The 25,513-nt window shown below is 40.9% G+C and overlaps 2 protein-coding genes, 1 long non-coding RNA gene and 1 other non-coding gene across 4 annotated transcripts; 1 reads left to right on the forward strand and 3 right to left on the reverse strand.

Annotated features, from left to right (window-relative positions):
- Positions 1 to 2,439: 2,439 nt before the first annotated feature.
- LOC121288273 lies at positions 2,440 to 4,722 on the reverse strand. The gene is made up of 2 exons (XR_005945352.1): positions 4,613 to 4,722; positions 2,440 to 3,890 (listed from the first exon to the last, which is right to left on the reverse strand). It is a non-coding gene; the product is annotated as an uncharacterized LOC121288273 (long non-coding RNA).
- Positions 4,019 to 4,151, reverse strand: LOC121288775. The gene has a single exon (XR_005945448.1). It is a non-coding gene; the product is annotated as a small nucleolar RNA ACA64 (small nucleolar RNA).
- A 1,919-nt stretch (positions 4,723 to 6,641) lies between the features above and the next one.
- On the forward strand, positions 6,642 to 9,997 carry rps2 (ribosomal protein S2). Its single transcript, XM_041206397.1, has 7 exons — positions 6,642 to 6,800; positions 6,918 to 7,007; positions 7,135 to 7,242; positions 7,333 to 7,506; positions 7,959 to 8,118; positions 8,622 to 8,713; positions 9,873 to 9,997. The coding sequence occupies exons 1-7, from the start codon at positions 6,666 to 6,668 to the stop codon at positions 9,951 to 9,953; spliced, it is 840 nt and encodes a 279-aa protein (XP_041062331.1). The 5' UTR covers positions 6,642 to 6,665; the 3' UTR covers positions 9,954 to 9,997.
- A 2,452-nt stretch (positions 9,998 to 12,449) lies between these two features.
- Positions 12,450 to 24,058, reverse strand: ndufb10 (NADH:ubiquinone oxidoreductase subunit B10). Its single transcript, XM_041206398.1, has 4 exons — positions 23,859 to 24,058; positions 17,009 to 17,147; positions 13,831 to 13,970; positions 12,450 to 12,709 (listed from the first exon to the last, which is right to left on the reverse strand). Exons 1-4 carry the CDS (start codon positions 24,004 to 24,006, stop codon positions 12,612 to 12,614), a joined length of 525 nt encoding a protein of 174 aa, XP_041062332.1. The 5' UTR covers positions 24,007 to 24,058; the 3' UTR covers positions 12,450 to 12,611.
- Between the last annotated feature and the right edge of the window lie 1,455 nt (positions 24,059 to 25,513).

Genomic DNA, 25,513 nt, shown 5'->3' on the forward strand with positions numbered 1-25,513 from the left:
TCCAGTTCCTAGTGCAAGTCCACAATGCAAAATTGCCCATTTGTTGAACTTGCCGAGATGACTAACATCAATTGTCTTCAAAATGGAATAAGCAAGTACAACAGGCTACCTTGAAGGTGGAGTACAGACATCTCAGCAGTTAGTGTCCAGAATGGATATTTTTTCTCTCAATCCTTGATTTCTTTCCTTCCACTCAGCCACCATCAAGTAAATGTATATCTATATCAATCTTGCCATGAGACATTTATCAAAATTAAACTGGCCAATAAAGGCTGTGACTCATTTGTACGTTTAGGCCAAAGGGTTAAACAATTGTTATATCACACCAAGTACTGTTTTGTACTCTTCAGCTAACATGCTAAATATTATGAATGCAAAGGAAAAACTTAAGTGCTTCCAGCATTTACTATATATCTCTTAAAGAAATGCATTGGTTAATCTGACCGATTTTCCATGCATCATTTTTTTTATCTCGAGTTAAAATCAGATTTATGGATGTTGTGACGAACAGTTTTTCCACTGAATGTCGATCAGTCAGTATTGACCATTCAGATGTGAATTCAGATTTGGCAGTTTCATACAGCAGAAGACAACCCTAATTATCTGAACTTTAGTACCTTAAATTAATGTCTTTTGCTCTTCTGTAGAGTTTAGTATAGTATTAAGAGCACAAATCACTAACTTAGCCACAAGCTGTTAGATTGTGAGAACACCACTCCAATTCCACTCTATCGATCTCTATTTTAAGCATGGGACCAAATACTTATGACAAGGAAACATGGGAGGGCAAAAAAGGCAATGAAGCAGAAATTAATTTCCTGCTCTTTCCAGAGTGCTTTTACTATCTGGGGTTTAATAATCTATCTTGCTTCAAATTTTTGCCTAAAATATTGCATTGCAATATTTTCTATTCTGTCACTCATTGCTAAAAAGGCAATGGAACTTTTTGGTGGGTACAAAGTTTGAAAATTGCTTAATATTTTTTAATAATGGGAGGAAAATAAAGTTTATCCTAGCATAGTTGCAAAGATGCTCTTTTGGTCATAGTTACTGAATCTTGTGCTATCTGCCTGATTCTGCTAACATGATTACAGAACTTTTGTTTTTTAATTTGCAGCATCTGGTAGTATTTGAATTTTCTATCTTGTAAACTGAATTTTTGAAATAAAATGTTGGCATTGAAGATTTTTTTCCATAGATGTTAAGTATTCCTCAATTAGAGTATCCTTAATGAAACATGATTCTATCACTATTACTAAAGAAAAATAAGCATCAATTGACTTTAAATGTATGTTCCTGCACCAAGCTACATAAATTCATGGATTGTAGCCCAACATATTGGTGACGTTGTTCTGTTCCCACTTGTTTGTGAACATTCACTTCACTTACTCATTAGCTACTACCTGTCCTATATACACTAACACTTCCAACTTGTAATTGGAATTTGTTTTCATTTCATGGATATGAATGTCGCTGGCAAGATCAGCATTTGTCATCCATTCCTATTTGCCCTTGAAGGTTTTGGTGAGCCAACTTGAACCACTGCAGATGCCGGTACACCTACATGGCTGTTAGGGAGTTCCAAGGTTTTGACCCAGTGACAGTGAAGGAACAGCAATATAGTTTCAAGTCAGGATGATGTGTGACTTAAGAGAGGAACAGTGGTGGTGTTCCCAGGCATCTGCTGCCCTTGTCCTTCTAGGTGGGAGGTCATAAAATCTGGAAGGTGCTTTAAGGTTTGGTGAGTTGTTGCAGTGCATCTTGTAGATGGTACACACTGCTACTGTGTTGAAGGGAGTGAATGTTCTAAAGGTGAAAGGGATGCTGATCAAGCTTAGTCTGGATGGTGTTGAGCTTCTTGAGTGGCATTGGAGCTGCACTCATCCAGGCAAGTGGAGAGTATTCCATCACACTTATAACTTGTGCCTTGGATGGAGACAGGCTTTATGGAGTCAGGAGGTGAGTCTCTCTGCAGAATTCCCAGTCTCTGATCTGGTCTTGTAGCCAGTATATTGACTTCAATTTTGCTGGAACTCCTTGATGCCAAGGGCAATCACACTCATGTCTTAATTATCAATTTGAAGGACTGCATTCATGCAGGAAGTATTTAACAAACTTTTCTCTCACCAAGGTTCAGATGTGGCAAGAATGATTTTACATTTTGTGCTTTGAGTGGAGCTGTAGACTCATTTACAATTCACTCTAAGATTTCTAAACCTTAAAGTCATTTGTTTGTTAAACATAAATGCGATACTCAAACAGGGAGTGGTTAAAAGAAGGGTAATGTTGAATTAAAATTACAAATCGATGCACTATTCCTACATTGCAGGAACTGAAGTACATAAACATTATATGGTTAAATGAACCACGTAAGGAGTAGGGTTACATCTGTGATTTTCCATCTTATGTTTTACAGTATTGAATTTAGTCAAACTTGAGTTGCTTTGATTGCTTTATTTTACATTAGCAGCATTGTATAAATACATGTAGCTTAACATAGTAAATACAAACAACTTAGTGTAGCCAAAAGCAAACTTCAGATGCTCAAAACTTGAAATCAAGACAGTGAAGGAAATCTGAATTTTGTAGGGGAGTGGTGGGAGTCAAAATTTCAGTTCTGAAACATTAAAACTTGGCATCGCTTTTTCTACTGCCAACTGATTGGCATTTCCAACCCTTGTTTTTGTTTGGAAACATAACTCTATTTCTCTTTAGAGATCCTAACGTTGAGTCCAATATGACTCAACCTTGTATTTCAGATTTCCAGCACCTGTAGTATTTTGCTTTTTATTCCAGCCTCTTATTTTGATTTCAAGCATAGTACATCTTTACAAAACATGAACAGACTTTCTGGGAATGAAGGTGGACTTTTTTGTAATAGCAAGATGACAGCATTTTGAAGGAAGGACAGGGAGATGAAACCTCTGGAAATTACACTCTACAAAGCGTGCAGCTGAAAGGGGAGCTATGCAATATAATTTATACCAGGGTATATAGTATGATTATGGTGGCTAGTATTTTAGCAGTTAGATTTGGATACTGGAATATTTATAAAGTTTTAAAATTTCACAGGGTTAGTGCATAGAATTTAGGTTTTTATTTATTACATTGCATTTCTTCCTCCAATACAGTAACACACCAAAAAAGTGTGAATTTGCCAGGAACCATTAAAAGAAATCTCTGGAACAGTGGTTAGTGGTGTGGGAGTGGCCTGGTTCAGCTAAGCTACATCAACTGTCAACTCGGGTGCAGTGTGCATCACTCATCTCCTTAACTGCCCCACCCAAAAAAACACTTAGATCAATTCTTTGGTTGGTACTGGACCCATGACCCCATGCCCTTTGAAACAAGTTGCTGTGTTGGAGCCGTTACCACTCAATGGGGCTTTGTGGGCTGGAGTACCTTTGCATGAGGGTGGCTGCCTGGAGCTATCTAGAAGCAGAATAGGAGGTTTAAGGAAAGCTGAGTGTCTGCTAATGGACTATGACTACCTGGGATCAGGAGAACTTCCCAAAACACCACATTTGCCTTTCCATTCCCTTCAACGGGTCATCGGCAGAACATGGTACAGGAAAAGGAGGTGGGGGGAGATGGGTATGTTACAATTTTAGTCGTACCCATTGGATGTACCTGTGTTTGAGAGCGAGCACGAAGACCTAATAAGTTCTCTGTCTTCTGCCTCCTCTATTTTGGCTGTGCCATTGCACTATAGTAACACAGGTTGTTATACTGCTGATGTAATTTTTTCTTTTAGTTGCACACAATCAATTGTACTTGCAGTGAATTTCCACCAGGACAAATGTTCCACCTTCAGACAATAGCTTTGGTTTGGATGAAGGCTCATTGCCCCATTTGGTGCCACACTTCCAATTCTTAAGACCATACTCCACCTGCAACCAACAATGAAAATTAAATCACAATACAAGATACAAAAACTAAAATGTTGCTTTTGTGCACAAGCAAACATGCACAGCTACAAGTAAAGCGATGCATTCAAAAGAGGATGTTGAAATAAACAGTTTATTGGCACACGGGTTTTATTGACCACAAGCAATACCTAGGTGGGCAATAAGCTTTAGTGTACCATTTAATGTAGGCACACTTATCTTACCCACAGTAACTAATAATACTGTTGGTAATTTTCAGAGGGTGCCACAGGTAACAGCTGCACGTGTTAACAGAGCACGTGGTCCCAAGTGCTGAACCAGGTCATTAGTACTAGTTATAGTGACAACAATCTCGAATATAAATCAATACCGCGCTCCAGGTAGTTATCTAACAGTAATAGCACTCATTTTAGACACTGCAAACATACCCATGGTAAACAAAAATAGTTACGTTGGTGCTATTAAGACCAGATCTCAACTTTTGCAGGTTGTATTTCTTCCCCAATATAAACAAGGTTAACATTTAAAAGACTCTAACCAGGATTAAGTTAACACTGTCAAATTTTAATACAAAGAAAGACAAAATATCGTGGAATTAAAACATTTCTGAAAATTACTGGAGTTTTTCTTTGAATTAGAAATCGCTTTAAGAGCTTAAAATTTAGAAAATTAACAATGAAATCCCCACATTTTATTTTTCAAAAATACACTTTATTCGTACCTACCAGTTAACAGTACATACCACATTGCACCATCTTTTACTGTCGCTCGAACTGCAGCAACAGTCACTTATAAAGCGGTGAAACATTCACCCCGAATCTGAATAACATAGATAACAAGCTGCTTCTTAAATGTGTGGGTAGTGAACTATGCTCGGTTCGGGTTCTCCGCGCCTATCGAAAACCCCTGAATCTGAATAATACAGTTAGTGAGTTGCTTCTTTGATGTGTGGGTAATGACGTATACTCGGCCAGGGATCCCGAATCCTTTTGGAAATCCACCCTCCCCTCATTCCGGCAAGATCTGGTTCCAGATCTCGCGAGACTCTGGAGGCTTTAAGAAGGTTGCGCGCGGGCCTTCGGCCTTCTGACTGAAAATTATCACGTAAGTGGGTTTGGATCGGAGCGTTGGCAATCGGTGTAAAATCACAGCCATCCGCCTCGCAGCGGCTCAGGCGAAGGCTGATAAACACCAAGCTGCCCTTAATAAAGTGTTTCGTGTGGTTATTTCGCGCATTGAACGTGAAAGGAATGGATTATAAAGGAGTTTCGTGCGGGTGGGAGGGGTCCAGGTTTCCCCGGAACTCGCGAGCCGGCCGTGTTTATTCGGGTAGAGCCCCCTTACTCTGTAATGAATCATCCGGATAAGATTTACTTTAAAACGAGCCTAATCCGAGTGAGATGAGATGTGGGGCCTGTGGATGATGCCCGGAAACCCACATGGATTTGGGCTCCGGCCGGGCCCTCGGGCTAGCGCGCACTGGGGCTGGTACTGGAGGGGCTGCTGCAGCCTGTACGATAATCGCTCATGAAGCTGCAACCCTTTATGTGTGCGTAAAAAGGTACTAATTCAACCAGGATCATGAATCCTAAATTACAGAAATTTCGTGGAGGAATAATCTCCATGCCATTGTGAAAGATTGGGACTGGAGCTTAATGGAATTTTTGTATTGCCGAGAAAAGACATTTTGTCAAGAATACCAATGTCAAGGGAAGCAACATTGATGGTGTTGTGATTGGCCTGATGAGTGCAAGATGAAAAGCTTTGACAGAATGTCTTTTTTAGCAGTACTCAAGTCCTGTACTACCGAACGACTATTTGAATTTTTGCCTTTTCCTGAACTGTTTTCGTACCAGTCCAGAAGTGGTTGTGTTTTAAGTATGTAGAGGACAAAAATAAAATGTGTAAAACCATAGTCCCCAGAATGGAGGCTATAGTTATGAAGAGACTAGAGCTTTGGGCTAAGTGTTCTTGGTGGTAATGGTCTCACCTCAGTATGTTGAGAGTTCAGTATCACACCCTAAGAGACTTATGTGCAAAGTGATATCTTTCAGGTGAGATGTTGAATTGAGGCCTCACCTGCTTCCAGAATGGGTGTATGATTCCATAACACTACCTCGAACAATAGGAGGGTTGGTTTCGCCCATGTCCTGCCTGATATTTATCCCTTAACTGGCATCAGTAGAACGGGTTATCTCATCATTATCTCAGTGCTATAACTGCCATGTCATAAGGTTGTGAAAGGGGCTATATAAATTATGGTATTATCTTAAAAAGCTGAGTAGATAATGGGTGCAGAAGACCAGTCCATTGTGCTTTTGGCTCTTTCAAACAGCTTCCCAGATTAGTCCCATTCCTCTATCAGCTTTTCCTTTTAAAATATTGAATTCCCCATTGAAAGTTAGTTTTGAATCTGCTTCCATAACCTTTTCAGGCAGTACAGCAGTTTGAGATGTGACCATTTGAAAGTCTTCAAGATTGAGGTGTTCCAAAGAAAAGGTCATTTCCATTGATAATATGATCACTGTATCTAAGTAATGATTCTGGCTGTGATCGACACTAAAAAAACCGGAGGTGCTGTCACAGAATGGTTTCAGTGTTTTTGTGCAAGTACAGTGTTAGTTGATCCCAGCGATGTGGAAACAGTCCACTATGTACGAGTGATGATTTACACACCAACTGTGTCAAGTTAGTGTTACTCGAAATGCTTCTGAAAATATAAACGGCTGCAACTGAAGCTTTTGATCCATTAATAGTTTTATCTTCTTGTTGTAGCAAATGGCGGACGACGCCGGTGGTAGAGGAGGTTTCCGCGGTGGCTTTGGCTCCGGTGGCCGTGGGCGGGGCCGAGGCCGCGGTAGGGGACGTGGCAGGGGCCGTGGTGCTCGTGGTGGAAAGGCTGAAGATAAGGAGGTAAGATACAATGTCACCTTAAATTCACGTAATGAGCTTTGCAATTAATGTACTGTCACAAAATTCATTGTTGTGGCCTTAGTCCTGAAAGGTGTTCCTTTTCCTCCCCTTCCACAGTGGGTGCCAGTAACTAAGCTTGGGCGTTTAGTAAAGGATATGAAGATCAAAACTCTGGAGGAAATTTACCTCTTCTCCCTTCCTATCAAGGTAGTACTTGTGAAGATTATTTCCACCATGTAACTGCCTATCTGTGGTAGATTAAGCCGATCAATCAATTTTTATAATCTACCCTTAACAGTAGGCATTTCTCTTACAAACTTCTCTTTCCTAATAGGAGTCTGAAATCATTGACTTCTTCCTGGGATCGGCCTTGAAGGACGAGGTTCTCAAGATCATGCCTGTCCAGAAGCAAACCCGTGCTGGTCAACGCACAAGGTTCAAGGTATGTTGTTGTCTGTCGACAGGCAATTCCTCATAACCTTTCTTCCACATGAATTATGGAATTTTAATAGCACTCTTCAAAAAATTTCAGGCTTTTGTTGCTATTGGTGACTATAACGGACATGTTGGACTGGGTGTCAAGTGTTCCAAGGAAGTGGCCACTGCCATTCGTGGAGCTATTATTCTGGCGAAACTGTCAATCATCCCTGTAAGGAGGGGTTACTGGGGTAACAAAATTGGAAAGCCACATACCGTACCATGCAAGGCAAGTACAAATACTGGTGAATGATTGGTGTATAATACGTAAAGTTGTCAGAGCAGTGCATGTCAAGCAAAATAAATAGTTTCATTTAAAGGAGCTTCAGTTTCTGAATTGACCTGTTGGAAGAGTATACATGGTATCGCACAAATAACCAGTTGCCTTATTTTATTATTTTGTTTCTTGGCTGTACCCAACATAGTGAAGGAGTAAATTGATGTGTGCAGGGTACCTGATCATGCAACGATTTACTGAAATCTGTAAACTCTAATCATGCAGTGCTGTTTGTGGTTTGTGTGTATATTATTTAGTTCTGCATTGATGGAATTGCTTGAAATTTGAACTGCCTGTTGGTGTCTTGTAGTTTATGTGGAGAAAATGCTTGAATTGTGTTTATTTGTGGGAGACCAGTTTTACGATGTTGTCTAAATGCTGCAACAATTTCTTAACCGTTCCAGGTGACTGGCCGTTGCGGTTCAGTCTTGGTGCGTCTTATCCCTGCACCTCGTGGTACTGGTATTGTCTCAGCCCCTGTACCCAAGAAACTGCTTCAGATGGCTGGTATCGACGATTGCTACACCTCAGCCAGAGGCTGCACAGCCACACTGGGCAACTTTGGTAAGTAAGGCTTCTAACTACAGTGTCAGGGAAAAGATTTATGTGCTATGCTCATAGCAGTGTTTGTATTTTACTCCTTTGGGGTGTGGTGAGGGAATCATGAATATCAGGCAAGTTGTATCTGTCTTCTGTAATAGTTGTGTTTGAAGGTAGAACAAAAAGAGACTAGTCTAAAATTGTCAGTAAGAGTGATTGGATGGTATCTGTAAGGCCATTCTGATTACAACTGACTCCCTTTATGTTACTGAGTGTCCCTTTAGTGTTTGTGTTCTCTTACTTTCTCAATTATTTTTGAATTCTCTCAGCTCTGCACAATTTAACCTGCTGGTGGTGTAATTGGTATATTACGAGAGAGAAATAAATGGAGAACTGCACAGCAGCTAGACCTTCTGTATGGTTTATCTGTTCCATTTGAATCTTAACATAAATCTTTTAAAGTTTCATTTTGGTGACTGGCTGGTCTAGTACTTATCCTATAACTTGTTATATTTGCTTTTCTACAGCTAAAGCTACTTTTGATGCCATCTCTAAGACCTACAGTTACCTGACCCCAGATTTGTGGAAGGAGACTGTGTTTACCAAGGCCCCATACCAGGTACCATGCTGAAAACTAACTTTAAGAACTATGATTTCTTTGAAGTATGAAGAGATTTGAAAATTATTTTCATGTAATTTGAGGTAACCTTTGCTTTTGTGGTGCCACAGCTGCTTATTGCAGCATATCATCTATGTCCAATGCTTTCAAGCTTTTTGGCTTCTAAGGTTCTAACCCCATGTTATAAAAATTCCATGAACCCCCAGTAACACACGTTTTTTTCTGTATAAAATTTAGTTATGCAATTAAACACATTCATTACCTTACTCAATATGAAACTGTTGCTGGTGCTAGTTTCCAAATAGCTCCATTGTCTTGCCCATCCCTGTGTCTATAATCTCCAGCTCCTGCAAAGAACCAAAATTTTTGCAGTCCTCCAATTCTGGCCTCTTGCACATCCTAGATTTTAGTTAGCCCACTTGGCAGCTGTGCCTTCAGCTTCCTAGGCCCTAAGTTCTGGAATTCTTTCTCTATGCTCCCCCACATTTCGTACCATTTTCTCCTTTAAAAGCTCCTTAAAACTTAACTGTAATTAACCTTTTTGTTACCACCTTCAGTATTTATTATCTTCTCATATGATTCACTGTCAAATTTTGTTTGATATTGCTCAGCTAAGTAGTTTAGGATGCTTAACTTTAGCGCACTATATAAATGAAGTTGTTGATGCTGCGGTCATTCATGATCCTCTGCTGTTTGTAGAATTCCCCCCTTCCTTGTTCCCCGAGATCTGATTAAACACTTTTCTCAGTAAGGATGGCAACAGCCCCAGCAGCTCCTCAATGGAAACTGACTCCACTGAATGACAGACACTTCACCTAATTCACTTTCTCAGAAGCTCCTCAATGGGCTAGAAACTGGCCAATCAACCCGGCTGGAAAGTGGGGTTTGCAGAGATCATCTCACTTGAAACAGACTTGCACTTGGAGCTTGCTCAATCAGTTTAAATATATTATTTCAGTTGCCACTAATCTTTGTCCTTCTGACAAGACAGCATGTTTTGGAAGACTTCTAAGGGGCTACAGACTCCAGGTTGAGAATTCCTGATCAATACCATTTCTATAACAAACACTCTTTTTCTTTTCTGGCTAACCAGTTTTTTGTAGTATTTTATATTGTGCACTTCAAAGCATGCTCTGAAGTTTTCTCTTTTCTCTTTTAGGAATTCACTGATCATCTGGCCAAGACCCACACCCGTGTGTCTGTCCAAAGGTCCCAGTCGGCTGTTGCTCCTGCAACATAAAAGTGTTTTATACACAGAATAAAATCAAGATCTGTTGCCCATGATTTTGTTTATTGTGATCTTTGCTTTGGAGAGGGTTGGATTTGATGGGGGGGAAATGTTTAACAGGTCATAAGTTTGATTATAATGAAAGCTGCTGAATCTGCTACAACAAAAACAAAAATACCTGGAAAAACTCAGCAGGTCTGATAGCATCTGCGGAGAGGAACACAGTTAACGTTTTGAGTCCGTATGACTCTTCAACAGCACTAAGGCAAAATAGAAAAGAGGTGAAATATATAAGCTGGTTTAAGGGGCGGTAGGACAGGTAGAGCTGGATAGAGGGCCAGTGATAGGTGGAGATAACCAAAAGATGTCACAGACAAAAGGAGAAAGAGGTGTTGAAGGTGGTGATATTATCTAAGGAATGTGATAATAGGTGACATTAAGGGTAGAAGGCAGGACAAGCAAGGTATAGATAGCTCTAGTGGGGGTGGGGTGGGGGGAAGGGATCGAAAAAGGTTAAAAGGTAGAGATAAAATGGATTGGAATACATTGCTGAATCTTCTCATGGCCTGAACATTTTTAATCTTCATAATTAACTCTGTGATCTTAATGTAAATTATCCTTCAACCCTTTGGGAAGCAATCAGTTGATGACCTATGCCATAACATGGAAATATCAGTAATCATTTACCTACATGTTGCTCACTGATCACCTCATTCATTACTGTCTCAGCTCAACCAGGCTTTTGAAATTCAGTTAGTGGATTGTGCTGCTGATTGATTGGCCTTCAACCTTCCATCTTTCAAACTTCAGCTCATCCAAAACTCTGCTGCCTGTATCCTACTTGGAATGCCCTATTTGAGCCATTACCCTAGTCCTCACAACATTGGCTTCTGAACTGGCAATGCCTGGATTTTAAAATTCTCATCCTTACCCCTCCCGTAGCACTGAAATAGTCATGTCTGAAATGGCTTTCTCTGAACTGAGGACAGCTGGAGGATTGAAAATGTTCCACCTGCTTTAAAAAGATAAACCCAACAACTTCAGACCAGTCAGCCTAAAATTGGTAGGGAAGCTTTTAAGAGACCATAGCCCAGAACAAAATCAATTGGTGTTTGGATAAGTATGGGGTAATTAATGATGACATAGATTTATTAAAGCTAACTAGTGTTTGACTAACGAGTATTAATGTAGAGTTGAGGACCATGTGGTTGATGTGCATTGGACTTTTGAAAGGTGCTTGTAAAGTGCCATTGCAAAATTGGAGCTCATGAATTACTAGCAGTGTGTGTGGATACAAGATCAATGGTGGAAAGCAGAGAGTAGTAGCTAATAGTTGCTTTTCCAGACTGGGTCAGGGTGGTGTCATACAGATACCCAGGAGTCAGTATTCAGACCCACTGTTCTTTTTGATATACATTAAGGCCTGGGCTTGGGTATATGCAAGGTCTGATTTCAAAATTTAGAGATATGGGAACACAGTAAAAAAAAATGTGAAGGATGATAATGGACTTTAGGTGGTGTAGATAGATGGATGAATTGGGAAGATAACATGAAATTTAATGCTGAGAAATGTGAATTTTGGTAGGAAGAATGAATAATAAAGTCAATGATATAATTTTAGAGGATGTCTCTGTCACACTTTTATAATGATCCTGTGAAGTGACATGGGATGTTTATGTTAAAGGTACTGTATATAAGTAATAGGTGCAGAGACCTAGGGTGTATGTACACATCTTTGAAGGTGGGAGGATGAGTTGAAGAGATTGTTTAAAATAAGATCCTTAGCTTTATCAATAGAATACAAACACAAGGAAGGTTTAGTAAACCTTTATAAAACACTGATTAGGCTTCAGCCAGAGTATTGTGTCTGATTTTGGGCACTACACCGTATGAAGGATATTAAGTCCACTGAGAGGGTGCAGAAGAGGATTATTAGAATGCTATCATGGGTGAGACTAGTTATCTGGAGAAGTTGAGGCTGATAGAGATGTTTAAAATCATGAATGGTTTCCACTGGCAAAAGAACCAGAGGGAACAATTTTTACAATCTTGATATGCATTCATGAAAGTGTAGCAGAGGCAGATCAATTATTTATCCAGTTCCCTTTTGAAAAATAATGGTGTTTTTCACTTTGTAGGACAACGAAGAGTGGGACTAACTGGTCTATCAAAGAGCTAGCATAGGCAGAGCAGGCTGAATAACCTATGTTGTATGATTCTAAGATCATTATGTGAACTTCAGCATTTAATCATATCTTTCTCTCAAACCTCCCTTTCGCTCTGGAACAATGCTTAGGGTCAACTTCTAACAGATCTCCAGTGATCTCTTGTTTTCCTCTATCATTGCTAATTCCACAAGAAGTTATTCTGTCATCATCAGCAGGTCTCTAAACGTTAATTATGAAATGGACACTACTGTTCTGGCTGTTATATAGCAACATGATTGTTAATTTACAGAATGACTAAGAACTCATCACTTCCCTGTAACAAGTATGTAATCAAAAAATACAGGTTATACATTATTTATTGTTTAACAGGTCCATGTATTTTAGTCACAATCATGTGAAATTCAGCATTTTGCACAATTTAACCACATTCAGACTGTACATTATAGGTGAAGGTTTGTCACAAACTTAATCAAAAAAATTTTTCCAGTAGATTGTGGTGATCTTAGGCTTCAGATGCTGCCTTTTCTCTCTCCTCAATCATTCGATGTTTCTGTTTCATTAGACATCGTCTGGCACTTCCATAAGCCCCCAGATCACCATCTGTAAAAAATAGGGAAAGAAACAGCAAATTAAACGAGAGAACAGGTGTCAAATTTCCTCTACTCTCAGCATGTGATTTTCTACGACAAAAACATAGCATCCATGTTCTTTACCAAATCATGTCCTGACAAAAAGACTTGCATTTATATAGTGCCTTTCATGATCACAGGATGTTGAAAAGTGCTTTATAACTAATGAACTATAAGGGCAGCCAATTTGCATGCAGCAAATTCCCCCAACAATGTGGGAATGACCAGATAATTTAGTGATGCTGATTGAGGGATAAATATTGGCCAGGACACAGGAGAACTCCTGTACTTATAAGGACTAGGAGCAGGAGTATGCAATTCAGCCCCTTGAGCCTGCCCCGCCATTCAATATGATCATGGCTGATCTCATTTCGGCCTCAACTCCAATTTCCTGCCCTCTCCCCATAACCTTTCAACCTATTACTAATTAAAAATCTGTCTATCTCCTCCTTAAATTTATTCAGCGTCCCAGCATCCACTGCACTCTGAGGTGGTGAATTCTACAGATTCACGACCCTTTGAGAAAAGTAATTCCTCCAAATCTCTTGATTTAAATCTACCACCCCTTAACCTAAAACTACGGTCTCTTGTAATTATCACACTTCCCAAAGGCATTAGAGAACCAGATAGGTTTTTAATGACAATCAAATCAGACTTTTAATTTCAGATTTTTATTAAATTCAAATTTCACCATCTGCTATGGTGGGATTTGAACTCAGACCCTCAAAGCATTATTCTCGTCGTGCGCATTATTAGTCTAGTGACAATACCACTACACCATCGCTTTCTTCCATATAATGTATAATTTCTTAGGAACTGACAGCAGCTTTTCTGTCCAGTAGCACTCCTCAGCACAGTTATGATATGCATCAATGAGATCCTGCAATCTCATAATATGTATCAGCAAACCGTACAGATATTTTCAAGATTTATAGGGTAAAACATTCGAAAATATTAACGAGCTGAGTCGACCATGGGATGGGTGCTTAGAAGAGGTTTTGTTAGATAGGATACAATTCCAATCTTTATGGCACATTAGACTGATTATAAGATTACTTATACAAATAACCAGTCTGTAACTGTGTGACTTACATCTTGATTGATAGCCTTTCGCTCCCTGCTTGAACTGCTCCAGCTCCCTAGCACAATTCTGTACATAGCTGTTACCTTCCCTCTGCTGACAGGCCCTTAGACGTTCCTGAAGAATTTTCATAATTTCCTGATCAACCTTGCTGCAAAAGAAAAGTGTAAGTTTTCTTAAAACCACAAAAACAGAGGAAATGCTGCTTGATAGCAAAAGAACTGCTGATTTGGAACAGTCTACAAGCCTTGGCAGCTACTTAATATCAAGCTTCCATCTAGTGCATGTAGTGCCTGAGCTCTAGCTTCAGTGGCTGGTTTACTACGAGATTTTGTGGATATTCAAGTTTTCAATGAAATAATGCAGAGTAACAGGTAAAGCAGCTGCAGAAAATACATGCAACTTTGTCTACAAAGCATAGTCATCAATTGAGGAAGCACTGAGCTTTTCACAAGCTAAGGATTCCTCCCCTGTACTGAACGCCAGAGAAAAATCAAGTGGATTTTCCGAGCAAATTAATATTCACACCCTGAACAGAAGCTAAGAAAAATGGAATGAGAGAGATTGGGTAGAAAGGAATGAGGAAGGAACAAAGAACGATATAATGAAATAGAAGAAAGATAGAGGATTTCAGCTCAGCTCTGAAGAGTCACTCTGTTTCTCTCTCCACAGATGCTGCCAGACCTGCTGAGTTTTTCCAGCATTTTCGGTTTTTATTTACAGCATAAGCTGGGGTTGTTCTCCTTAGAGAAGAGGATGTTACATGGAAATTTAAGAGGTGTTCAAAAATCATGCAGGGGAATCAGGAGAAAGCCTTTCCAGTGGCTGAAAAGTCAACGGTCACAGGAAACAGATTTAAAATATTTGACAAAAGAACCAGACAAGATATGGAGAACTTTTTTTTAAAACAGAGCGAGGGTGATGGAAGACATTTAATAATAACTTTCAAAGGGAGCTTAGATACATCATTTGCATCGAGTCCACTGCACAGAAACAGTCATTCAGGCCAACTGGTCTATGCCAGCATCGATGCTTCAAGCATCCTCCCATCCATCTTCAAATACAAAGGCTTCTATTCATTTCTCTCTCCTGTGCTTATCTAGCTTCCCCTTGGATGCATCACTGCTATTTGCCTGAAACATCCCTTGCAGCAGTGCATTCCAGATTTTTACCACTCAAGTGCAGTACCATGGGAGTGCTGCACTGTTGGAGGTGCTGGCATTCAAATAGAGACCTTAAACCCAGGCCTGTTTATTCTCGCATGTGGACACAGAAGATGCCATGCCATTATTATGAAGAGGAGCAGGGGAATTCTTTCTCAAGTCCTATACTTACCTCTAAATCAACATCAAAAGAAACAAATTACCTGGTTAATATTCCAATGCTGTCTGTGGGAGCTTACTGTGTGCAAATTGGCTGCCATGTTTCCTGCATTACAACAATGGCAACCTTTCAATAAATACTTCACTGTCTGCAAGGCACTCTGGGACATCCTGAAGCTGTGAAAGACACTAACTATATATATGAATGTCTCCTTTTATATTTCTTTGGATAAAGATGTTTCTCCTGAATTCACTATCGGATTTATTAATGACTACATTATGTTACCTCTAGTTTTAGACTCCCCCACGAATGGAACATTTTCTCTCTGTCTACCCTATGTCCAGTGTCATTACCACTACACCACCACCTCCCCTCAAATATGGAGCCCAGAACTGTGCACAGTACTCCAAGTATGGTCTGACCACAGTTTGATACAAGTTTAACACAGCTTAGCTGCTTTTCAAATCTATCCCTCCAGAAATGAACCCCAATGCTTAGTTTGCTTATTTTCTGGCCTTATTAACCTTCTCGTGATATATCTATCTGTACCCTTAGATCCCTTTGCTCCTCTGCCCCATTCAGGCTCTGATCCAAGCAGTACCTAAAGGGAAAAAGAATTGCAGGGCTACAGGGAAAGCATAGGGAAATGGTACTATTTAGATAGCACATTCAAAGAGCTGGCAATGTGTCTAAAGGACTGAATGGTCTCCTATTGTGCTATATTATTTAGAGAGAAAGGGATGAGAGCAAGAAAGACAGGAGGTAAGATATAACAATAAGGGGAATTGATAGAGCAAAAAATGAAGGGAAGAAATGAGAGAAGGGAGAATCTTGAGTACAATCTGATTTCATTCAAGCAATTAATGACTGGAAAGCAGTCATTTTAAAAAGTCATATTGATAGCCTACATCTGAAAATTACTAACATGGTGTAAATTACAAATTATCCCATTTTCTATCTTGTTCAATACTGAGGACGTGGTAGGTATACATTTTTTTTCTACATGTTGAGCATTGCAAGGCTGACCACCCCCAAGCCATGCGATTTTTGCTTTTATTCTTTCATGGGATGTGGGTGTCTCTGACAAGACCAACATATGATGCACACCATCCTTGAGAAGGTGATGGTGAGCTGCCTTCTTGAACTGCTGCAGTCCATGTGGTGTAGGTACACCCACAGTGCTGCTCGGGAGGGAGTTCCAGGATTTTGACCCAGCGACAGTGAAGGAACGGTGATATATTTCCAAGTCAGGGTGGTGGGTGGCTTGGAGGGGAACTTGCAGGTGGTGTTCCCATGTGTCTGCTGCTCTTATTCTTCTAGAGGTCATGGATTTGGAAGATGCTGTCGAAGGAGCCTTGGTGAGTTGCTGCAGTGCATTGTGTACATGGTACACACTGCTGCTACTGTATGTCGGTGGTGGGGGAGAGTGAATGTTGAAGGTAGTGGATAGGGTGTCAATCAAACGAGCTGCTTTGAACTGGATGGTGTTGAGCTTCTCAAGTGCTGTTGGAGCTGCACTCATCCAGGACAGTGCAGAGTATTCCATCACACTCCTAACTTGTGCCTTGTAGATGGTGGACAGGCTTTGGGGAGTCAGGAGTCAGAATTCTGACCTGCTCTTGTAGCTATAGTATCTACATATCTGGTCCAGTTTAGTTTCTGGTCAGTTGGTAGAAGGTAATAATTGCCACAGTTCAGAGTGTAAGCAGCGAGAAGAACCCTTTTTTACCTGTTGCACATAATTGTCTGCACCAGACATTGCCTTTAATAACTTTGTATATCTATCACAGAAACATCACATTTACACTGCCAGTAAATACCACTTTCTGGATTTTATTCAATGTGAATTTAAAATCAGATACATACTAATCTCTTCTCCACTGCATCTCTGCCTCATAGTAGCAGAGGTAATCACCCAAATGGCAGTCGGTTAAATCTGGCACACGTCTGAAATGCTGATGGTAGTAATAGAATTTGTTCTTTTCCTGCTGGCGTTCCACCCATTCTGCAAAATGATTTAATAAAGTTTTATTAAATAAACCTGTGGTCAACATCACAAAAAGGTTGAAAGCAGGATGCTTGTACTGTTACACGATACAAAGTGGGATGGATAAACCTATTGTCAAGCACTGTAGGCGATGAAAAATTATCATCTAAGATTCAACTGAATAATATATCATGCTATAAAAGATTTTTTAATTAAACAGGTTAGTCAACTGGCACTGTATCACACATTTTGAACCATTAAAGGTATGTTTTTACCTACAAATTCTACAGGAATAGGCAATGTCAAATTATCAAATGAATCCTTGTACAGAACAATGTTCCCATTATCAACTGGACCATCTGCAGAGTGCCCACCCACAGTAAACTGACAGGTTAAGTTGAACAGCTAATGGTTGTTCCCACAATTTGTTTGATCCATGCCTGATACCAACTTATGAGTTGGATGCACAAGAATGAAGATCTGGGAGTGATGAGATATTATCTCATGAAGAAGGGTGTTTAATTGACAAACTGCTGAGATAAATGAGATTTTGTTTCAGGGTATTCATAATGTGAGCTTCAGATGGGAAGCTTTATCCTATTCAGGTCCTATTCCTATCAGCTGCTTGGCAGCCAGTGTATTTCTTGCCTTTAACACTCATTGATATTCATCTTAAACGGTTTAATAACTGTGCTGCAACTAATTTTTTAAATTCATTCATGGGACGTGGGCATCACTGGCTAGGACAACATTTATTATCCATCCCTAATTGCCCCTGTTCAGGGGGCCTTTAAGAGTCAACCACATTGCTGTGGGTCAGGAATCAAATGTAGGCCAGGCCAGGTAAGGACAGCAGATTTCCTTCCCTAAAAGACATTAATGAACCACATGGGTTTTTACAACAATCGCCAATGGTATCACAGTCATCAGACTTTTAACTCCAGATTTTTATTGAATTCAAACTTCACCATTTGCCGTGGTGGGATTCAAACCTGGGTCCCCAGGGCATTACCCTGGGTCTCTAGAATATTGTCAGTGACAATACCACTACGCCACCACCTCCCCCCAAATTGCACACTTGATTGAAAATCAATAATTCAATATATTTGTAATCTTTAATGTAACTATAATCTTTACAATTCAAAGCTAATTTGTGTATCGCTGAAAAAAGAGACACGTCAAAGCTATTATCTTACACTCATCAGGATATTTGCAAGAACACCAAACATAAAGGCTACAACAATTTATACATCATGAGAGGAGAGTGCTACTTTGTTGGCAAGTGGACAAATGGGGAAGGAGAGAGATGTTCCGTTGGGACAGACTTCATTTGAACCATGGTGGGATCAGTGTCCTGGTGAATTGTATTACTAGGGTTGTAGATAGGATTTTAAACTAATTAGTGGGGTTTGGGGGGGGGTGGGATTCAAAGGAAGGGAAGTTTAAAAAATCAAAAAGAAACAGAAGAGCAGAGATGCAGGGTAGTGAATGGGTGAATGACAATCAAAGTGTGACAGGAAGGGGCAGAAAATATAAGCAGAACCAGAATGAGTAATAATGATAAAAAGTCAAAGCTTAAGGCTTTTTAGCTGAATGCACACAGCATTTGTAACAAGATAGATGAGTTGATAGTACAAATGGAAGTAAATGGATATGACTTGATAGCTATTAGAGAGATGTGGTTGCAGGGTGACCAAGCCTGGAAACTCAACATTCAAGGGTATTCGACATTCCGGAAAAATAGACAAAAAGGAAAAGGAGATGGGTAGCCTTGTTAATAAAGGAAGGTATCAGTGTGGTGGCGAGGAGTGATATAGGTACAATAGATCGTGATGTGGAATCAGTTTGGGTGGAAATAAGGAATAGCAAGGGGAAGAAGCCATAGGTGGGAGTCATCTATAGGCTCCCGAAGAACTGCCTCACTGTAGGACAAAGTATAAATTGGGAAATAATGGAGGTGTGTAAGAAGGGCGCTACAACTGTCATTGGTGATTTTATTCTGTATATTGCCTGGACAAAACAGATTGGCAGGGGTAACTGGAAGATGAATTTGTAGAGGCATCAGGGATTGTTTCTTAGAGCAATACGTTGCAGAACCTACCTGGGAACAGGCTATTTCAGATCGAGTAACGTGTAATGAGGTGGGATTAATAAGAGATATCGTAGTTAAGGATCCTCTCGGGGGTATCGATCACAATATGGTAGAATTTCAAACTCAGTTTGAGGGCGAGCAACTCAGGTCTCAAGCCAGTGTCCTCAGCTTAAATAAGGGCAATTACAGAGGTATGAAGAAAGAATTGTCTAAAGTGCGCTGAGAAAATAGACTAAGGGGAAGGTCAGTGGATGAGCAGTGGCAGACATTTAAAGCAGATATTTCATAAAGCTCAGCAAAAATTTATCCCGGTCAAAAAGGACTAGATGAGAAGGATGAACCGCCCGTGGTTAACAAAGATGGTCAAGGAGAGCATCCAATCAAAAACTACAACTTACAAAGCGATGAAAACTAGTTGTAGGCCAGAGGATTGGGAACTTATTAGGAACCAGCAGCAGATGACTTCAGCATGATGCCACCACCAAACACATCTTCCCTTCACCTCCCCCCGGTGGCATTCTGCAGGGATCATTCCCTCTGGGACACCCTGGTCCACTCCTCCATCACCCCCTCCCACAGCACCTTCCCATGCAACCGCAGAAGTGCAACACCTGACCCTTTACTTCCCTCTCCTCACTGTCCAAGGGCCCAAACACTCCTTTCAAGTGAAGCAGCATTTCACTTGCACATTCCTCAATTTAGTCTATTGCATTTGCTGCTCCCAATGCGGTTTCCTCTACATTGGAGAGACCAAACGCAGACTGGGTCTGTCCGCAAACATGACCCAGACCTCCCTGTCGCTTGCCATTTCAACACACCACCCTGCTCTCATGTCCACATGTCCGTCCTTGGCCTGCTGCATTGTTCCAGTGAAGCTCAAAGCAAACTGGAGGAACAGCATCTCATCTTCCAACTAGGCACTTTACAGCCTTCCAGACTGAATATTGCGTTCAACAATTTTAAATGATGAACTCTCTCCTCCATCCCCACACCCTTTCCGATTTTCCCCCTCCTTTTTGTTTTTTCCAATAATTTATATAGATTTTTTCTTTTCCCATCTATTTCCATTATTTTTAAATGTAGTTCCATCCATTGTTTTATCTCTACTTTTTAGCCTTTTTCGATTCCTTCACCACACCCAACCCCCTCGAGGGCTATCTGTACCTTGCTTGTCCTGCTTTCTACCCTTAATTAGCACATTCCTTTAGCTAATATCATCACCTTCAATACCTCTTTGTCCTTTTGTCCGTGATGTCTTTTGGTTATCTCCATCTATCACTGGCCCTCTATCCAGCTCTACTTGTCCCAACACCACCCCCCCAAATAAATCTGCTTATATTTCACCCCTTTTCTATTTTTCCTTAGTTCTGTTGAAGAGTCATGCGGACTCGAAACATTAACTGTGCTCCCTTCCACAGATGCTGCCAGACCTGCTGAGTTTTTCCAGGTATTTTTGTTTTTGTTTTGGATTTCTAGCATCTGCAGTTTTTTGCGTTTATCCTGGTTTTGATTAAGATGGTCAGGGCCTCTTGAACTACTTAATCAATCAACAGGTATGCTGGTTATTTGTCGTTGTGCCATTGCATTCTCAGCAGTGGCAGCATGTTGCCGGGAAGTTTTGAACAATGCTGAATCCAACACAGTATGAGTTGTTAAAAGTTGATGCCTTATCAGTAATTCTGCATCCTCTTTCTATGTGTCTTCTTTCTATCGCTGAATTTAGGCTCGGTCTTCTTGACCTCATTGTCAGCCAGACTTCTCTCAGATGCCATCTCAACTTGTCTTATTTCAGTGGTTGAGCTCCCATGACCTCACTATCTGCTCACATCTTGGAAGGTTCTACGACTTTTGCTTTCAAAGCCTCTTCAGCTTCATTCAGCTGATTCTTCAGCTTCATTCAGCTGATTCTTCAGCTTTTCTGCCTCCTTCTTGTATCTGTTGGCTTCCTCCTGGAAACTTGAAAATTGCTGCATCTTCTCTGTCAACTGGTTCTTCAGTTTGTTCAGAGTGATGCTAAATTCTTCCTGTTTCTCTTCATAACTTTTCAGAGGCACAAACATTGACCTGAGGGATCTTTGTAGTGTGTGAAGGTCTTTCAATAGGTTTTCCTTTTCTCAGTGTGAAGTTCACTCACTTTATCTTGAACTCTGTCATTCAGCAAAGTCCCCTTGGGTTTCTTCTGCTGTTCTACAATGTCGTTGTTTAAGACAATCTTCATTTTTTCAGGTTGCTGAATGGCTTACACATTCCTTTTTCATCCAGCTCCAGTCCTTGAACTCCCCAGGTTCTTTCTGACGTACCTTGCCTTGTTCAACTCAGGAACTCTTCCTGTTACCTTTTGAAATCTCACTGGCCAATCAAGGTTAATTTCCCTCAACCAATTTCAACCTGGAAGGCTTGGTCCTCTACCTTCTAATACCATCACTGGTAGTTGTGCTGTTTGGTGCTAAAATGAACTGTTACTCTGGTGATACCATTTACCTAGATTTCTTTGCTGTGTATGTTTTCAACTTGGCAAATGTTTGTTCCAAATCTTATTGTCGGTCACCTTTATTTAAATATCTGAAAGAGTGTTCTCCTATTACAGTGGTAGAAGCACCCATGTTTACTTCCATTTTTAATGGTTTACCATTCACTTGCATTGTGAAAATAATTGGCTTTGTCTTCCCATCTTTCATGTTGTAAAATGAATAATTGTAAGAATTGGTTGTTTCTGGCTCTTCTACACTATATACTTCATTGGACTTCAATTGTTGCCTGGAAGTCTATCTAAATCTTGCTTTGCAATGTTTCAATATATGTCCACATCTGTGACAGTAATAACACTCTACCTTTTTAAATTGCCAATCATTAGGAGAATGATAGGTTCCACATCGATAAAAATTAATTTTCAATTTTGCTGCTAAGCTGTTTCCTCTAAATTTTCAGTTAGCAGGGGTTGTTTATAGCCTTCCGGACTGGATATTGAGTTCAACAATTTTAGATCATGAACTCTCTCCTCCATCCCCACCTTTTATCTCTACCTTTTAACCTATTTCGATCCCTTCCCCCCACCCCACCCCCACTAGGGCTATCTGTACCTTGCTCATTCTGCTTTCTACCCTTAATATCACCTATTATCATATTCCTTAGATAATATCACCATCATCAACATCTCTTTGTCCTTTTGTCAATGACATATTTTGGTTATTTCCACCTATCACTGGCCCTCTATCCAGCTCTACCTGTTCCACCCCCCCACTCCCCCCCCCACCCTGTCTCTCTCTCTCTCCCCACCCCCCCCACCCCACCCCCCCACACCACCCCCAAACCAGCTTATATTTTACCTCTTCAAAGCTAACTTCAAGGCAGATATCAAATTGAAAAGCAATGCTGCGGTAACAGAATTTCTACTTGTGCTCATCTTCCCAAAGCTCTCCACCTTCGGGGCTTTCCTCAGGTCATGTCTGCATGTGTTTTAGACTAGATAAGGCATTGAATGCTATAATTTAATGTTCAGAAGAAATCACATGGATTTAAAACGTTAACTCTTGTTTCTCTCCACAGATGCTGCTTCCCTGCTGAGCTTTTCCAGCATTTTTTGGTCTAGCAATTCATGAGATTCCTACTGACTTTTTCTGTTTGAATGTTGGGGACCTGGAGAGTTGTTCTTAATCCTCTGAATCCATTGATGAAACAAATCCTACAGCAACACCTGCTCTCTTGCTCACATGTCTGTCCTTGGCTTGCTGCATTGTTCCAGTGAAGCCCAACGCAAACTGGAGGAACAACATCTCATCTTCCGACTAGGCAATTTACAGCCTTCTGGACTGAATATTGAATTCAACAACTTTAGGTCTTGAACTCCCTCCTCCATCCCCACCCCCTTTCTGTTTCTTCAACTTTTCCTTTTGTTTTTTCCAATAAATTATATAGATTTTTCTTTTCCCACCTATTTCCATTATTTTAAATATTTTTAAATCTTTTATGCTCCCCCGACCCCCACTAGAGCTATACCTTGAGTGCCCTACCATCCATTCTTAATTAGCACATTCCTTTAGATAATATCACCGACTTTAACACCTATGTGTTCTTTTGTTCTGTTGTCTGTGACATCTTTTGATGATCTGCTCCTATCACTGCTTGCTTGTCCCTACAACCACACCCCCCCCCCTCCACTTCTCTCCCCCCACCCAACCCACCCACACCTTAAACCAGCTTATATTTCACCCCTCTCTTTGGATTCACTCAGTTCTGTCGAAGGGTCATGAGGACTCGAAACGTCAACTCTTTTCTTCTCCACCGATGCTGCCAGACCTGCTGAGTTTTTCCAGGTAATTCTGTTTTTGTTTTGGATTTCCAGCATCCGCAGTTTTTTTGTTTTTACCTACAGCAACATCTGTTGTTTCAGATACATAACTTTATACAATACACACACTATATAAATATATATATATATATATATATGTCTGTTCCAAGACAGCAGAAAGCGTTGGGGAGGTTTCCTCAGTAACCTCTTGTGTATGTGCAGCAATTTCCATCACAAATTGAAGTTTCCAGGGGTGACCTGTGCATTTTCTCTGGGAGCTGCTCTATCTGAAGGACATTTATCCTCGGCCCAGGGCTGCTGAACCTCAGCCTCTCCCACCCTCACTCACCTCTGAAGGTTGTAACTGGCAAATCCACCGTGTAGTAGAAAAGCTTGCTGATAATAACCGCCGGGTTGGGCAGGCCAGTTTGCTTCTCCACTGCTGGGGTCCGGCTGGCCGGCGGTTGGTAAACGTCCTTGTCCCAATCCTCCGGCATCACTCCGACCGGGGCGCACACTGCACAGCCGCACTACACACACAACATGGCACGCCCGCTTCACACTGACACACACAACATGGCGTCGTCCCCAGCACACAGACACACACAACATGGCGTCGTCCCCAGCACACAGACACACACAACATGGCGTCGCTCGCTGCACGCACACACACATGGCGTCCGGCCCCTCACAGGCACCGACGGTACACGGTGTTGCGTTTCTTGCCGACGTCGCGCATGCTCTGAGCATGCGTATTCCATGCGTTTTTATCCATGACGTATATGGAGCGCCTGGGCTGGTAGCGGCCAGGATCAAACATGGTGCTCCTAAAATCACAGCCGGGCGGCATCGCCCTTTCAAAGGGCACTCGGAAAGAAATGTGAAATTGTAGTATATTGTTCCTGTCAATTGTGAGTTATTTAAATTATAACATACATAAAGAAAAGACAGATTTAAGACAAGACACTGCACTCTCTACGTCATGGATGCCAACATGCTAAACAGCTGCTTGCCTAGAACCTTGAAAAAGTGCATTTTTGCGAGGAATCATTGCAGAGTTGCCTGTGGAACAAGGAGTGATAGTAAATCGATGGATTTCCCTGTGAAGACTGTACTCCGTCTGCCATGCATAAAACCTGGAGAAATCAAATGGCGGCATGCGCTTGATCACAATACAGGAAGCATTGACAGGGAGGGGAGGGGATGGGGACCCGCATAAATACTGCCCAACTGTCTCTGTGGACGCCCCATGTTTAATGAGGCACTTGCCGGGAACCATCGAATTTTGAAATTCGTGCATGCGCATTCCTTCCAAAGTCACCACGCCTAGCAGCCGGATGTGTTGACTGATACTGAATACCGGCGCCGCCCGATGACCTCAGTAGATTTCTGCGTATGTGCGGACAGCCATCATGAGTTGGAAGGAGACACACAACATGGCGTCGTTTCCGGTACACAGACACACATAACATGGCGTCGCTCCCGGTACACAAACACACAACATGGCGTCGCTCGCGGCACACAGACACACACAACATGGCGTCGCTCCCGGCACATTTATAGCCAGACACGAAAGACATGGTCAAGTGCAAAATACTGCAAATGCTGGTAATCTGAAATAAAAGCAGAAAATGTTGAAAATACTCAGCATGTCAGGTAGCAAATATGGAGAGACCTTTTTATCAAAAATCTGCCTATTTTGCAGCATTTTCTAGCTGTTTTTATTTAATAAAGGCAATGGACCATTGTATAAAAGCAAAATACTGTGGATGCTGGAAATCTGAAATAAAAACAGAAAATGCTGGAACAACTCAGCAGGTCTAACCGCATCTGTGGTGAGAAAGACAGAGTTATGGTTTCGAGTCTATATGACTTCTTCAGTCCATATGATTCTGATGAAGAATTATATGGTCTGGAAATGTTAAGTAATAGAATAAATAGGTTTTTTAATTACTATTTTGGATCAAGTACAATCCAAATACAAGCAAAAACAAGATACTGCCT

Source organism: Carcharodon carcharias, chromosome 15, assembly GCF_017639515.1.
Source record: "Carcharodon carcharias isolate sCarCar2 chromosome 15, sCarCar2.pri, whole genome shotgun sequence".
Lineage (NCBI taxonomy): Eukaryota > Metazoa > Chordata > Chondrichthyes > Lamniformes > Lamnidae > Carcharodon > Carcharodon carcharias.

Coding starts and splice junctions, on each gene's coding strand:
- rps2 (XM_041206397.1), top strand. CDS start 6,666: ATGGCGGACGACGCCGGTGGTAGAGGAGGTTTCCGCGGTGGCTTTGGC. Junction 6,801..6,917: donor GAAAGGCTGAAGATAAGGAG/GTAAGATACAAT, acceptor CCCCTTCCACAG/TGGGTGCCAGTAACTAAGCT. Junction 7,507..7,958: donor CACATACCGTACCATGCAAG/GCAAGTACAAAT, acceptor TAACCGTTCCAG/GTGACTGGCCGTTGCGGTTC.
- ndufb10 (XM_041206398.1), bottom strand. CDS start 24,006: ATGCCGGAGGATTGGGACAAGGACGTTTACCAACCGCCGGCCAGCCGG. Junction 17,148..23,858: donor GCCAGTTACAACCTTCAGAG/GTGAGTGAGGGT, acceptor ATCATTTTGCAG/AATGGGTGGAACGCCAGCAG. Junction 13,971..17,008: donor ATGCAGTGGAGAAGAGATTA/GTATGTATCTGA, acceptor TTTCTTTTGCAG/CAAGGTTGATCAGGAAATTA.